The sequence below is a fragment of the Strix uralensis genome, chromosome 14, assembly GCF_047716275.1.
Source record: "Strix uralensis isolate ZFMK-TIS-50842 chromosome 14, bStrUra1, whole genome shotgun sequence".
NCBI lineage: Eukaryota > Metazoa > Chordata > Aves > Strigiformes > Strigidae > Strix > Strix uralensis.
The window spans coordinates 23,735,424-23,748,629 of record NC_133985.1 but is presented as its reverse complement, the minus strand read 5'-3'; the positions used below and the strand labels follow the sequence as shown (position 1 = coordinate 23,748,629).

Genomic DNA, 13,206 nt, shown 5'->3' with positions numbered 1-13,206 from the left:
ATTCTCCTGCACCTGGCTGGCTTCATAATTGTTCTCAGCTTTCTGAAGTTGGTGGTTCTAAAGTCACGGGCACGTGTAGCGCTGGTTTGGGCTCTGCTCTTCGCGTGGCAGGTACGTTCTGCTGAGGTGCCTGAGCAGCTGCTGAGCCTTAACCTTGGGTTCCCTCGTTGGGTTCCCTCCCCTCGTCTGTCGCGAGGGGCTTCCCTGACGCTGCCTGAGCCAGTGGAGCTTCGGAGCTGCCTTGACCAGGACCCCGAGGGAGGGCTGGAGCAGGGCTGGGGGGTGGAAGGCGCAGTGTGCTGCGGGATTTGGAGCAAATGTTTAACTCTTGGTCGTGTTTCTGCCCCAGAGGAGCCCCGCGAAGCTTGTTTAAGCCAGGCGCTGGGGAGGTGCCTCGCGTGCCGGGAGTGCGGCTCCTCTCGGGTCCGCGGAGCCCATGCTCTTCATGGCGGAGAGGGGGACTTTAGCCTTAGTCCTCTGGGGAGGTCTCTGACTGAAACAGCAGCGACCTCGGCAGTGTGAGGTCAGTTATTTGTTGTGTGGGAAAGTCAGACTAAACCAAGGTAACAACTGAAGTGGTGTCACCGGTGGCAGCTTCTTAAGTTGTAATATTTTGCAAGCAAAGAAATGACTTGGCCTTTATTTATCCATGTTTATACATCAGTGGCAGTGTCTGAAGGGAAAAGACACGGCACAGAGTAGAGAGTAAAGGTGGAGGCAGAAATTTGCAGTGTCATAAAGATCTAGATATTACCTGAGTTGCTTTGAGAGGTCAGGTTACAACAATATAAGGCATACTCAAAACGCTGTGCAACAATATATCACTGTGAAATGAGTAATTACTTGCAGTGTGCCACTAAAATGTCTGAACTCAGACAGTGGGAGATTAAACAAATGACTTTAAGCCTTTGCAGTAATTAATTTACAGAAGGAGGATTAGAATTTGCTACCTTTGGGAAGATGTTATATCTATTTCAAAGTTCTTTGTGATGTCAGTCCTAGGTGGGTGTTTTCTTTTGTGCGTTTGGGTTCTTTTTGTTTGCTTGTTTATTTCGAAGGTGATAAAACCTGTTAGTGTACCAGTTCTTTAAAATCAAAGGCTCATGTTACTGGCAGGGAAAATATTATTTTAATGTCACAGTGCGCTGATAATAAGTGAACATACCAGTTAACTGTTTTACTTGTGCATCTTCTGATGGTCATTTAAAAAGCTAATTACATGTTTTAATTCTTTGAATTTCTTCTCAGCCAAGGAAAGTACTTTGTTACTTTTCCTTATCCCTACATGAACGGCCGCCTTCACCTGGGACACACATTTTCTTTATCTAAATGCGAGGTAAAAACTTTCCTTTGCCAATACCTTCAAACACTAATCTAGAACAAATGCTAGTTTTGTAGTTAAAGTTTGAGCTAAGAGTGCCTCTTAAGTACTTCATAGATTCAATAATGACTTATTCAAACTTTCTTTTTTTCCCATATTTTCAGTGGAAATATTGCTGGTTGAAGAGAAATGCCACTCATGACTTTTTTAATTCTAGGAGACTAGACCACAGGTGTTTCCTCTATTCATTTTTTCAGATTTGCCAAGATTTTTAGGAGGTGCTGCTAAATGGCACACACTTCCCAAGAAACCTTACTGTCTCTTTTGTTTGTGGCTACTGTGCTCTGTTACCTGTGTGTTAACAGGTTTTAGGTACTAGTGGATAGGATTCCACAAAACCGATCTTTTCTTTGCACCCATTCTTCTCTAGTCAAAAACAGCCCCCTGAAAATTAGGAAATCTTGTACTTATGGAGCCAGGGAGTGGCAGATCTGATGACAAAATCCAGTTTCACCACCTTTTCCGTTAATTAGTTTTCTGGATGCTCTTGACTGCATTTATCTATCTTTTAGAAGTTTCATGTTAAAAAAGGATTTGCACTGTTTATCGAGAAGGGCGCCAGCTTACCCTTATGCCATTCTTGTTTCTTCTGTTTCATTTTTCCACTTCATATAGTTTGCAGTTGGGTACCAGAGGCTAAAGGGAAAGAACTGCTTGTTTCCGTTTGGTCTGCACTGCACTGGGATGCCTATAAAGGTAAGATGTTTTGAGTTATTGAGGGCTTTTTCTAATCTTTTTTTATGCCTACGACTACCGAGAGCATTGCTTACTGTCCATCGTGAGCATCATGTTAATCTATTCAAAAATTCATCAAGACAGTGTGATTTGGAACCTGAATCTGTGGTAAAGATGAGTTGTGCTTGAACTGTATGTTATCACTTTCTAGAAAATAAAATGCTTTAGAACCAAGTTCACCTATTGTATTTTTTCGTTTGCAAGAAAATCCTCACTGCACACCTCTTCCTGCCATGGCAGGCGTTCTTGAGGTTGCAAGATCTTCTAAAAGTTAATGCAGTGTCCAGAAAAAGCTTAAAGTGTTGTAGTGGAATGCAGAGTGTTATCAGTAAAAAGCTCTCCGTAGCTATGATGGAAGCCACTGCCACAGAAGGGTGCTGATAGACTGCTCATAACTATTTAGGCTTGTGCAGATAAGCTAAAAAGAGAAATGGAACTATATGGCTGCCCACCTGAATTTCCTGATGAGGAGGAGGAGGAGGAAGAAAATTCTGCTAAAAAAGAAGAAGAAATTATCATCAAAGACAAAGCAAAAGGCAAAAAGGTGAGCAAACCAAAGACGTTCTGGATTGGTAGCTGTGCTCTCAAAGCTTCAAAGTGTGCATTATGGGTTTTTCTTCCTTCGCACTTGGAGAAACCTGTGGCACAAATATTTTGATCGTTTTTTCCAAGATAGCTGGGTACTTTTAAGGTAGACTGGAAAAAAATGCACCAGCTGCATGGTTCCAGAGATTGTAATGCATGAAATCTTGGTGGTGAGCTGGGGCGCTGTTTAATAGTTTCCTGGGAAAAATGAGATCATCCAGAGTAATACTCTGATTTTTTTCTTTTTTTTTTCTTTTCCCCTGCACAAAGCGTTCACAAACAAGTTGTAGGAAATAACCCTGCTTTCTCAGAGGTAGGGGATGTATACACCTACTATTCTGATTATTCTCTTATAAATTGGTATCTAGCCTGTTCTGGCTAGATACGCTAAGTCAAGTCATCCAAACTAGTTTGGCTTATCAGTTATTTAAATGAGATTTATGACTTTGGGAGTATCACAAAAGAAGGAAAAGAATCAAGTCTAGGAAGAATTTAGAGATATGTTGTGTATATTATTTATGCTAAAGAGGTGGTCACACTGGAAGCCTTAGATGTGGGGTTCTGTCTGCTCAACATCGATGGAAGATGTGACCTTGCTGCTCTTGGGGGTAGTAAGTTGCTGTTGGGTATGGACATAAGATACTCGAAGGACAACAGCTGGAAAAAGTAATATGAGCAAAGTAACAGCAGAAAAGGTTTTCGATACAAGGATGTAGTGCAGGACTGCTCCACCTCCTCATGGGGAAAGCCCCCCCTTCTCTGAGCAGGTCACTTCTTGCCAGTCTCTCGTGGCACACCCTTTCTGCAGGGGCATCGGGGAGGTGGAAGCACAGAGCCATTGAAAAGAGGGGGGTTAGTGTATGTACAGCTGAATACAAGCTCGGAAATGGTGTAGCTCAGAAACTAATCATTAATCTTCACTGCTAGAGAAAGGATGCTAGAATATTTGTATTAACTTGTAGATCTGGAAATAGAAACCGTAACATTAATAGAGAAGCTGCTCCTGAGCGTATAACGCTATCGTGAACACGAGGACGCACACTTTCTCCTAATCGCAGTTGTCCTTTCAGAGTAAGGCTGCTGCCAAGACTGGCTCCTCCAAGTACCAGTGGGGAATCATGAAGTCTTTGGGTCTCTCTGATGAAGAAGTAGTCAGTTTTTCTGAGGCTGAGCATTGGCTGGAGTATTTCCCTCCCCTTGCTGTCCAGGATCTGAAAAGCATGGGATTGAAGGTAACCGTATGAGATCCAAAACTCCGTTGTGAGAGCAGCTGCACTTGTGGTGGTGTATGTGTAAGAATATGCTACTTCTCCTTTGAGACTTTCTGGATGATAACATCATTATTCTAGAAATGTTTCTCATATTTATGGAATTATTAATTTAACCTTTTAATAGTCTTGGGTGATAATTAAGCACTTTCTTATATAGCGCTTATACCCTATGCAATGTTCACGACTGGGAACAACAATTGAATAAAGGAATTATGACTTTCACTTCAGGTTTCCATATTGGATAACTGTTCTGTAGTTTTAGGAAGAGTAATGACGTGGTGTTAGATAAAGATGCTTGTGCTACTGACAGCAGATTTTAAAAAATAAAGACAAGGCAGTGCTGAAATTTAGCTTGAGTGGTTGGTTAAAACTGCTACAAAATCTTTGAAATTCGTCGCCAGCGGACGGGGCCCTCAGGTCTTTGACATCTCGGCTCTGAAAGAGAGTGCACATACAGACTGCACGGGAGGGTTTGGGTTGGAAGGGACCTTAAAGCCCATCCAGTCCCACCCCCTGCCCCAGGCAGGGACACCTTCCACTAGCCCAGGTTGCCCAAAGCCCCGTCCAACCTGGCCTTGAGCCCTCCCAGGGAAGGGGCAGCTATGTTTTATTCATAGTTATGTTTTTAAGCATGGACCCTTTGTGTGATATGTACTTGCATTACCTTTTTGGAGAGAAACTTCTTTTTATTTTTAAAATGAATAGTTTTGCTATTGTGAGGTTCCTTGAATTTCTTTATTGTATTTACTTACCAGAGACTCTTATGCATTTCCAGGTGGATTGGCGCCGTTCTTTCATTACTACAGATGTTAATCCTTATTATGATTCCTTTGTACGATGGCAATTTCTTACATTAAAGGAAAGAAATAAAATTAAGTTTGGGAAACGGTAAGCTTGCCACTCCGCTCTGAGTTTATTGTGAATATGGATAAGCTCAGCTTTACCAAAGACAGAGCCCTGTGACAGGTGTCTAGAACATGCTTATAACTCACATTAAACTGGAATCCTTTCATTTCCATGCTCCACTAGACATGGTAGTGTATTTATTGTGCCAGCAAAGTGCGTGAGATTGTGTGCCTGTTTTAGTTTTTTCATGGGTGCCAACTCAAAGCGAAATAGGGCCAGTACTGAAAGCTCTTGCAAAAACTGAACGTTGGCGTTGGTGCAAACAGATTTACGCAAAATATGAAAATACCATTAAGAGGTCTGTTTTTCATAAAAAATTTTTTTCCCTCTCTTGGTCTACATGTTGTTGTATTTGCTACTAAATGAAAACATACCTTTTTCTAGATACACAATTTATTCTCCAAAAGATGGACAGCCTTGCATGGATCATGACAGGCAAACAGGAGAGGTAGTATTTTTAATGGACGTTTTTATGTATTGCCTATGATCTTAAATTCTGAATGAAAAAATAAATTGTATCTTGGAGCAAAATGTATATTGTACATAGAGTTATTGGTTCTCAGTTGTCAGTAAGTGTGAAGATTGAATGAGCTCCTCTATTGAGAATATTTGTCTTGAACTGTGCATAGTATTTTCCACCGCAGCTGTTTTCTATGATTATTTGGCAATTTGTGCCAGCAGCATCACTACATCCTATCATTTTCTATCTGTTGAAACAACAAATCAGCTGTTACTAACTTGTACGTTGCTGAGATAGTGGCAGTGATGAGTAAATTTTTGGACACAGGAATAAAGTATAATGTCTCTCTCTGGTCTGCGTTTTAGTGCACAGCCATTTGTATCAATGGAAATATGATTTACTTTGAAGAAAGCGTCAGTGCCTTAAAGAGCATTTGGGTTAGGTTCCTACCGAATAGGATTTATTTTCTTTACTGCTTGAGTCAATGTTATGTATTGATTGCTGCATTGTTTGTGAATTGTAGGGTGTCGGGCCTCAAGAATATACGCTAATAAAAATGAAGGTGTTGGATCCTTATCCTGCAAAATTAAGGTAGGTCTTGAATTTGTAATGGCAAATAGGTTCTATCTTATGGCCAGAAGTGACCATGAAATTAGACAGTCTGTTTTGCCTAATAGAATTTAGTTTCACCCTGTTACTTCTGTCACTTCAAAGACTTGGTCTCTGTTTTGAGCTTGTATATTCACTAGGCTGTGTGGAACCCAAGTCGGAATTTAAAAAAAAAAAAAAGAAAATGAAAAACCCGCAAAGAACTTAATGACCCACTTTCATCCCTTAGGAAATGTTACTTAAAAGTTCATATTAGCTTAAAAGCATGTTCTGTATTACCCTGAATGTTTTTATTTTGGTGACTTCTAAAATACTTTTTTCCCCCCAGTGGCTTAAGAGGAAAAAATATCTTCTTGGTGGCTGCTACGCTCAGACCAGAGACCATGTTTGGACAGACTAACTGCTGGGTTCGCCCAGATATGAAGTACATCGGCTTTGAAACTGTGACTGGGGATATTTTTATCTGTACCCAAAGAGCTGCCAGGAATATGTCCTACCAGGGCTTTACAAAAGATAATGGAGTCGTACCTGTTGTCAAGGAGCTGATGGGAGAAGTAAGCGTCTTGCAGCTTGCTGGCCAGGCTTGTCTGTTCCTGGGAAGGTTATGCTTACAAAGGTGGGGGTAGAATTCTACTGATAAAGAAAATAGAGGAGCTATTACAAGAACTTTGGAGTGTTTAGTGACTAAGCAAGTGATCAGAAGAGAGGTTCCTTGGCAGCCGAGCTACAACTGCTGCTGGGAGATTAACCTGATGCACTTACCTGTGGACAAATGCATTGCTGTTGCCTTAGCATTACTCGGTGAACGAATGGTTTTAGGTGGCATTTTTAGAGGCGCTGGGAAGAGCGATGCCTCCTCTACGAGGAATGGAAAGGGACAGGAAAAAAGAAATAGCTAGAAAGGATGATGTGAAGAGGGCTTTTTGCTGATGCTGAAATTTCTTAGCTTAGTAGTTGAACATTAGTGGGTTTGATATTTACTATCCATAAGTTCTGTGCTTTGAGTAGGTGTGGCTAGTGGCATTTGTCCATCCTAATGCAAAGCATCTTCATGCTGTTTACATCACTCTGTCTCCATTCACTAAAACTTGTCACCATCTTTCTTCATCCTGCTTTGAAGGGTGAAGTAGAAAAGTTTTTGTTTCTTTGCTAGTAGACATGATGTGAATTCAAGCCAATTAGAGAGGTAGAAGACAAATGCAACATCTAGACTACCTCTTGTCAGTGCATAAATGGTCTTGACAATATGTTTTTCCTGCCTTTGTTTAATCTGGCTTTTGACACTAGCTTCCCAATTCATTCCTGTCTTGATGGTGATGTGCTTCAGATATTTGGAGACAAACTGTTCTGCTGTTTACTATCTTTTTCCAACTCTACACTGCAGTAGTTTTGCTTTCTGTGAATTACTTTATATTGTCTGGCATTTGACTTTTCTGCCAGTAGTTCATATACTGTCTCAAACGGTACACACTTGCTTTTCATATGTATTTTCTCCTAGTCTAACTATATATATTCCAATTTATTTGTTTGTAATATGTAAGGAATGCCAGCAAATTTAAAGACTATTCAGCTAGTCTGAAAAAGTGCTATTTATTGTAATGATATTCCTTTGTCCTGCATAGGAGATTCTTGGCGCTGCGCTCTCAGCGCCTCTCACCACCTACAGAGTTATATATGTCCTTCCCATGCTCACAATCAAGGAAGATAAAGGTAACTCGACAATAGTGTCTTGCCAAAGCCTGTTTGATGTGCACTGTGCACTCAGTACGTGTTGACTAATCTTGTTACCTGCTGTATCTTTTTGTTTGTCAAGGAACTGGAGTGGTAACAAGTGTTCCCTCTGATTCTCCGGATGACATTGCAGCCCTGAGAGATTTGAAAAAAAAACAGGTTGGTTTAACTGAACTGCTTCTGTTTGTTTCCTTTCCATAGTGTGGAGGGTCAAAAGTGGATATCCAGTGGGTAAAATGAAACTCCCTGTAATTGGAGTTTTGCCATCTCTAACTTGCAATCAAGGTAGTTAAAAATAAATGAAGTTAAAACCAGCTGGGCTGGGATAGGTGTTTATGCTCAGACTTCAAGAAGAGTTTTGGATGAGAATTGTGTAACTTCTGCGGCATGTTAAGGTAGAGAAGAGTATCAGTAAAATAGAAATAAATTCCTGTTGTGGAAATGACTCCCAGAGATGAGATTAAGACCTCTGTAAGAATTTCAGATGAGACTTAAAGTAACTGTTCCTGTTACAGCTTCAAGAGTACATCAGCATCTGAACAGCTATCCCTGGCTATTCAATTTTTGTCCCACTCGTTTTCAGGGTAGAGCAATATTGGTTTTTCCCTTCTTAAAAATATAGACAATTATGACAAAGAATCACCTGGAAATGAGATGGGGATTAAACTCTGGTGTGAGAAATGGTGATAAGGCAGAGAAGTGGCTTTGTCTGCTTTATAATAAAATATTATGTACAAAAAGACCTTATGAATGCATAAAAACCTTTAAATCTAGAACATTTTTCTTCTATCCACATCGCATTCTTTTTTCTTCTAACTTTCAAAGGCTTTGAGGGTGAAGTATGGCATCAAAGATGAAATGGTGCTGCCATTTGAACCGGTAAGTACACCCACATGTGTCCTTCAGCGGTACACGTCCCTTTGTATTCACTGATGAGGAGTGCACCAAGAACTGTGCCAGCCTTTTCCAGGATCTCTGTTTAAAGTCCTCAGCTGAAAGACCTGTAAAGTTTAAAGTTTTCATGTTTTGCTATAGTTGTACTATTTGGTCTGCGAGGGGTTGCAACCAAGACTTGTTATTCTGTGCCATACTTAATAGATACAGGAAAGTATTAATTTTTGTGGGAATTCCTATTTTGGAGAATGGATTGCATCATACCGATAACTTTTTGGTTGATGAAAATTTTACAGCCTTAGCATCCAGATTATTATTGTATCTGTTCTATGCAAAGAGCTCAAGTCCCTTACTGTTAACGCAGACTCCTGGCTGAATCAGTTTTTGTTAGAAAACAGAGGTTACAGGGGAGGCCACCTGATACTCTGTGTTACCCTCGCTCCCCCGGGCTGACTTCAGTCCTGGTAGGGCCTGGGCCTGGTGTCACCTCGGGAAGTGCAGCTGGGTTATGGCTCATAGGAGGGCACTGATGGGAACTGGTGATTTGATGAGTGGAATTGCACTAATGCTGTGTAAGTCCTGTGTAACTTGGTCAGCGTTAGACACTGCAGATGTGCAGAATAGCACAATACAGCAGAGGTCTGACATAGCCCTGGCACCTGCTTCTGCTGCCGTCAGGGTTCTTTGGCTAACACTGCTTTTGGCCCACGCAGCACAAATGCTGTCAGGTAACGAGTAATGACTGCTGTTTCCCCCTTCATAATCCCTGGTTCAGACTCACCTGTCAGCCTGGGGACTGCAAACCAGCAAATATACTTGTCTGTGTTTCCTTCAATGCATCCCTTCTAGTGAAGCTTGTGAAATCCGGGAAACAAATCTTTGTGTAGATTTTGACACTGAGATAATTTGAACTGAATATCTGACACAGTTTTTTTTAATTCTCAGGTGCCCATCATTGAGATCCCAGGCTATGGCAACCTTTGTGCTCAATCAGTCTGTGACGAACTCAAAATCCAGAGCCAGAATGACAGGGAGAAGCTTACTGAGGCCAAGGAGAGAGTGTACCTGAAAGCATTTTATGAGGGAGTAAGTAGTAAAAGATTTCGAGAAGTGTTTTCTTGCTGAGTTTGAGTAGGAGAAAAAAAAGTATGTAAAGATAAAGACTTAAAAAAACAATGCAACAAAAACTTGCATGGAAGAGGGAAGTTTTTTTCTTTTTTTCCCAGACCATTTTTTGTTTAGACTTCTGCTGCAGTCAGGTTCTGCAGTTATGTAGAACTGAAGAAAGAGAATAGAGTAATCTATGACTGCAAACTGAGATTTATAATCTGATTTCCCATCAAGTGATCACCTCCTGGGGAGTTGGTCAGTTTTGTTACAAGTATTGATTTGGAAACTGGTATGAAAAGAGCAACCTGTTGGTGTGGGGTGTGTTTGGGTTTTTTTGGGTGTGTGTTTGTTGTTGGTGGTTTTGTTTTGTTTTTCCCCTCCTGTCTTTACTTGTGTAGTGGTTTGCTGTGATGTATTCCTCAGCTGTTTTTGTATAAGCTGGCAACAATTTTGATTTCTGAATATCTGTGTTTGATTGCCTGTGTGCATGCTGACATGTATACACATTCATTTTGGATAAGGATGACTGTATTTTAATGAAAAAAATCCTTTATTCTTTTTTCATGTCAAAGATTGCAGTAACTGTTACTTTATGTTGATCTAAAGAGCTACTACATCTCTTTCTTGTTAATTTAAAAAATAAAACTCCTGTGACCCATCTTTTACAGGTAATGTTGGTGGATGGATTCAAAGGACAAAAGGTTCAAGATGTCAAGAAATGTATTCAGAAGATGATGGTGGATAATGTATGTGGTAGTATGCACACAGCTTCTCCTTTTCACAGTAGCAGAGTTGCTAAAGAAGCCTCTGTTTTGGTTCTGTGGTTCTCTCAGTGGTGCTCTGGATCACTACGAAATACTGTTAAAAGGAGGACCTTATGTTCTGGGACTGAGTGGGATGAATAGCTTAATAGGGACCTCTTATTCCCTGCTTCATCCTGTCACCTTGTCTAGGAAATATTTTGGTGGTCTGATTTAACCTTTGGTATAGTTGGGAAGATACAGCAAGTGGGGGATCCGAGTGGTCGGTGTTTTTCAAGCCTGCCAATAGAGGACATCTGTGATGTGCAAACACCCCGTTTCTGGGGTTCATCGTGCAGAGAAGGGAGTACTAAATGAACAATGATCATGGCATCTCTCTAACAAGATTTTCCTGGTGAGGACTGTAAGTGGGAGACGCTTCAGTTATTTAGTCAATATTCCCTTGTTGCAACATGGTTATGGTCAGGTTGTAATACAACACTTGATTCTGCATCAGAATATGTGGTGTGTGAAGGTAGAATTAAAGCTCACTGTTCTATTTTTTGTAACCTTCCTCCCTCCTTCTGTCCTCCAGGGTTTTCTAGTAACTGTTTGAATCAATAGGGGCATAGTCAATGAGTAATATTTTGTGTTCTGTCCTCCTTTTTGTCATGCATGGAGACATTCTTTACAAAATTATGTGAACTGATACCTCAGAGAAGTACATAGTCAAGTGTTGCCCTCATTTTGCTAGAGTGAATACTGAGGCAAAGAGCCTGTGCAGTGATGAAAGCCACGCAATAAATGCTGTAAAACAGATTAGAATGGAGAGGATGTTTTTTAGCAAGATGTGAGGATTTTGAAGACTTTCTGAGTTCTTAAATCTTAGCTTTTATTGCCCTTTCAACACTTAGGATGAAGCCATGATTTATATGGAGCCTGAGAAACAAGTTACATCGAGGTCCGCTGATGAATGTGTTGTGGCCCTTTGTGACCAGTGGTGAGTGAAGTAAAACTGTAGTTACAAAGTTACTGCCAAGTTATATCCTACTTGTGGATTGCTTTATTACAGTAAACTTTTCCTGACCGTAGGTATTTAGATTACGGTGAAGTGAACTGGAAGAAACAGGCATCGGAGTGCTTGAAACATCTAGAGACGTAAGTTAGGAAAGTGGTTGTAAAGGGGAGTGATCGCCTGCCGCTGCTGGTGGTGGTCTAGGAGGGCTGTGAGGAATAACAGGTTATTTCTTACAGGTTTTGTGAAGAGACTAGGAGGAATTTTGAAGCTACTTTAGGTTGGCTACAAGAGCATGCATGCTCCAGGACGTATGGCTTAGGTAGGCAAACCACTCCTTTCTCACTCAGTGCTTCATGAGGATGGTACTCATCCCTTCATTTGGAAGGCTTAAGTGCTATCTAGAATCCAGAGTGGTGTAGGTAAGTGTAGAACGATTATTCCAACTCATGTCTTGCCCCAGCATCCCAGAGAAGGCACTTTCTTGAAAACACATGTGGCTGGGGTAATTTTACTTTTGCATGACTACAGTGATTCTGTGCAGCATCTCTGTAGCTTTTTGCCTGGGTCATTGATTTGGAAGGGACCCCAGAAGAAGGAACTAATACCGTTTCTTGGGTGTTCTCCTTAAATTCTGACTAGCCTTCATCTTGTGTGGCCTGTGACATGGGACAGCTGTTATAACTGCATTATAATACACAGCAAATTATAATTAGCTGAGATTTGTTTGACAGTTGTGTTAAGGATAAGCATGAGTACTTGCATATATATATGTTCCACTGGAAGTCCTAAAGTGCTTATGTGTGCTTGAGTGTTGTGCTGTAGAGGGGTGGTTGTGACTGTGTCAATCTCTGCTAGGTACCCGGCTGCCCTGGGACGAGCAGTGGCTGATTGAGTCTCTCTCCGACTCAACTATCTACATGGCCTTTTACACGGTGGCTCACCTGCTGCAGGGAGGGAACCTGAGGGGCCAAGGAGAATCTCCTCTGGGCATCAGGTAAGGAGGGTGGGTCAGTTGGTTTCGGTGTGCTTGTCTCCTGAGTTCTTCTTGACAAAGACTTGCCAAGGAGGCTGGTTCTTTGCTTTTGTTGTTAAAACTTAATCTGCTGTTAGCTAAGTTACAGCAAATCTGCAGAAGGGAAATAAGGAAAGAGAAGGGAGTATGGTGGGCAGAGAGAGAGGAGGAATGTCCCTGAAAGCAAACTGTATGCAGAGTAAATCGCCTTTTTTTAATATTTGTTGGACTTGCCTTGAAATGGTCCTTGCCAGGTGTTTTTGAGTGAGTGGTTTCAGCACTTTGATTTTGTTTCTGATGTTGGACTCATCTGATCGTAGGCAAAGTACCTTGGCACTCCTTGTCCATGTTTGCTTATCGAATGGAATATGTTGGGAGAATGAATCAACAGTTCTAAGCTGTCTTACACAAAATGCTGTGGAGTGCAGGAGGAACTGTTACTGATATCTCGATATGGGACTAATTCTGTGCAGGGCACACCAAATGAGCAAAGAAGTTTGGGATTACATCTTCTTCAAGGCAGCTCCATTTCCTAAAACAGAGATTCCAAGAGAAAAGTTGGACAAGCTAAAGGAGGAGTTTGAATTTTGGTATCCTGTGGATCTCAGAGTTTCTGGCAAAGATCTTGTTCCAAATCATCTGTCGTACTACCTCTATAACCATGTGGCTATGTGGTCAGATCAAAGGTGAGTTTGGAGATAACACCAAACCGGTGTGCAGGAGATAAAGCTGGAGAGTTTGTAGTGCTGGTGCA

At 41.2% G+C, this 13,206-nt stretch overlaps 1 protein-coding gene across 2 annotated transcripts in view; it reads left to right on the top strand.

Annotated features, from left to right (window-relative positions):
- LARS1 (leucyl-tRNA synthetase 1) overlaps window positions 1-13,206 on the top strand; it is a 30,375-nt gene that overhangs the window by 3,339 nt on the left and 13,830 nt on the right. For both annotated transcript variants that reach the window (XM_074883488.1, XM_074883489.1), the window contains exons 3-20: window positions 1,249-1,336; window positions 1,997-2,077; window positions 2,520-2,660; window positions 3,772-3,933; window positions 4,748-4,860; window positions 5,263-5,326; window positions 5,862-5,929; window positions 6,276-6,501; window positions 7,570-7,657; window positions 7,761-7,837; window positions 8,504-8,557; window positions 9,518-9,658; window positions 10,351-10,428; window positions 11,337-11,422; window positions 11,515-11,580; window positions 11,677-11,759; window positions 12,296-12,434; window positions 12,926-13,138. In XM_074883488.1, the coding sequence (XP_074739589.1) occupies window positions 1,249-1,336; window positions 1,997-2,077; window positions 2,520-2,660; window positions 3,772-3,933; window positions 4,748-4,860; window positions 5,263-5,326; window positions 5,862-5,929; window positions 6,276-6,501; window positions 7,570-7,657; window positions 7,761-7,837; window positions 8,504-8,557; window positions 9,518-9,658; window positions 10,351-10,428; window positions 11,337-11,422; window positions 11,515-11,580; window positions 11,677-11,759; window positions 12,296-12,434; window positions 12,926-13,138 (1,968 nt within the window). The remainder of the gene's footprint in view (window positions 1-1,248; window positions 1,337-1,996; window positions 2,078-2,519; window positions 2,661-3,771; window positions 3,934-4,747; window positions 4,861-5,262; window positions 5,327-5,861; window positions 5,930-6,275; window positions 6,502-7,569; window positions 7,658-7,760; window positions 7,838-8,503; window positions 8,558-9,517; window positions 9,659-10,350; window positions 10,429-11,336; window positions 11,423-11,514; window positions 11,581-11,676; window positions 11,760-12,295; window positions 12,435-12,925; window positions 13,139-13,206) is intronic.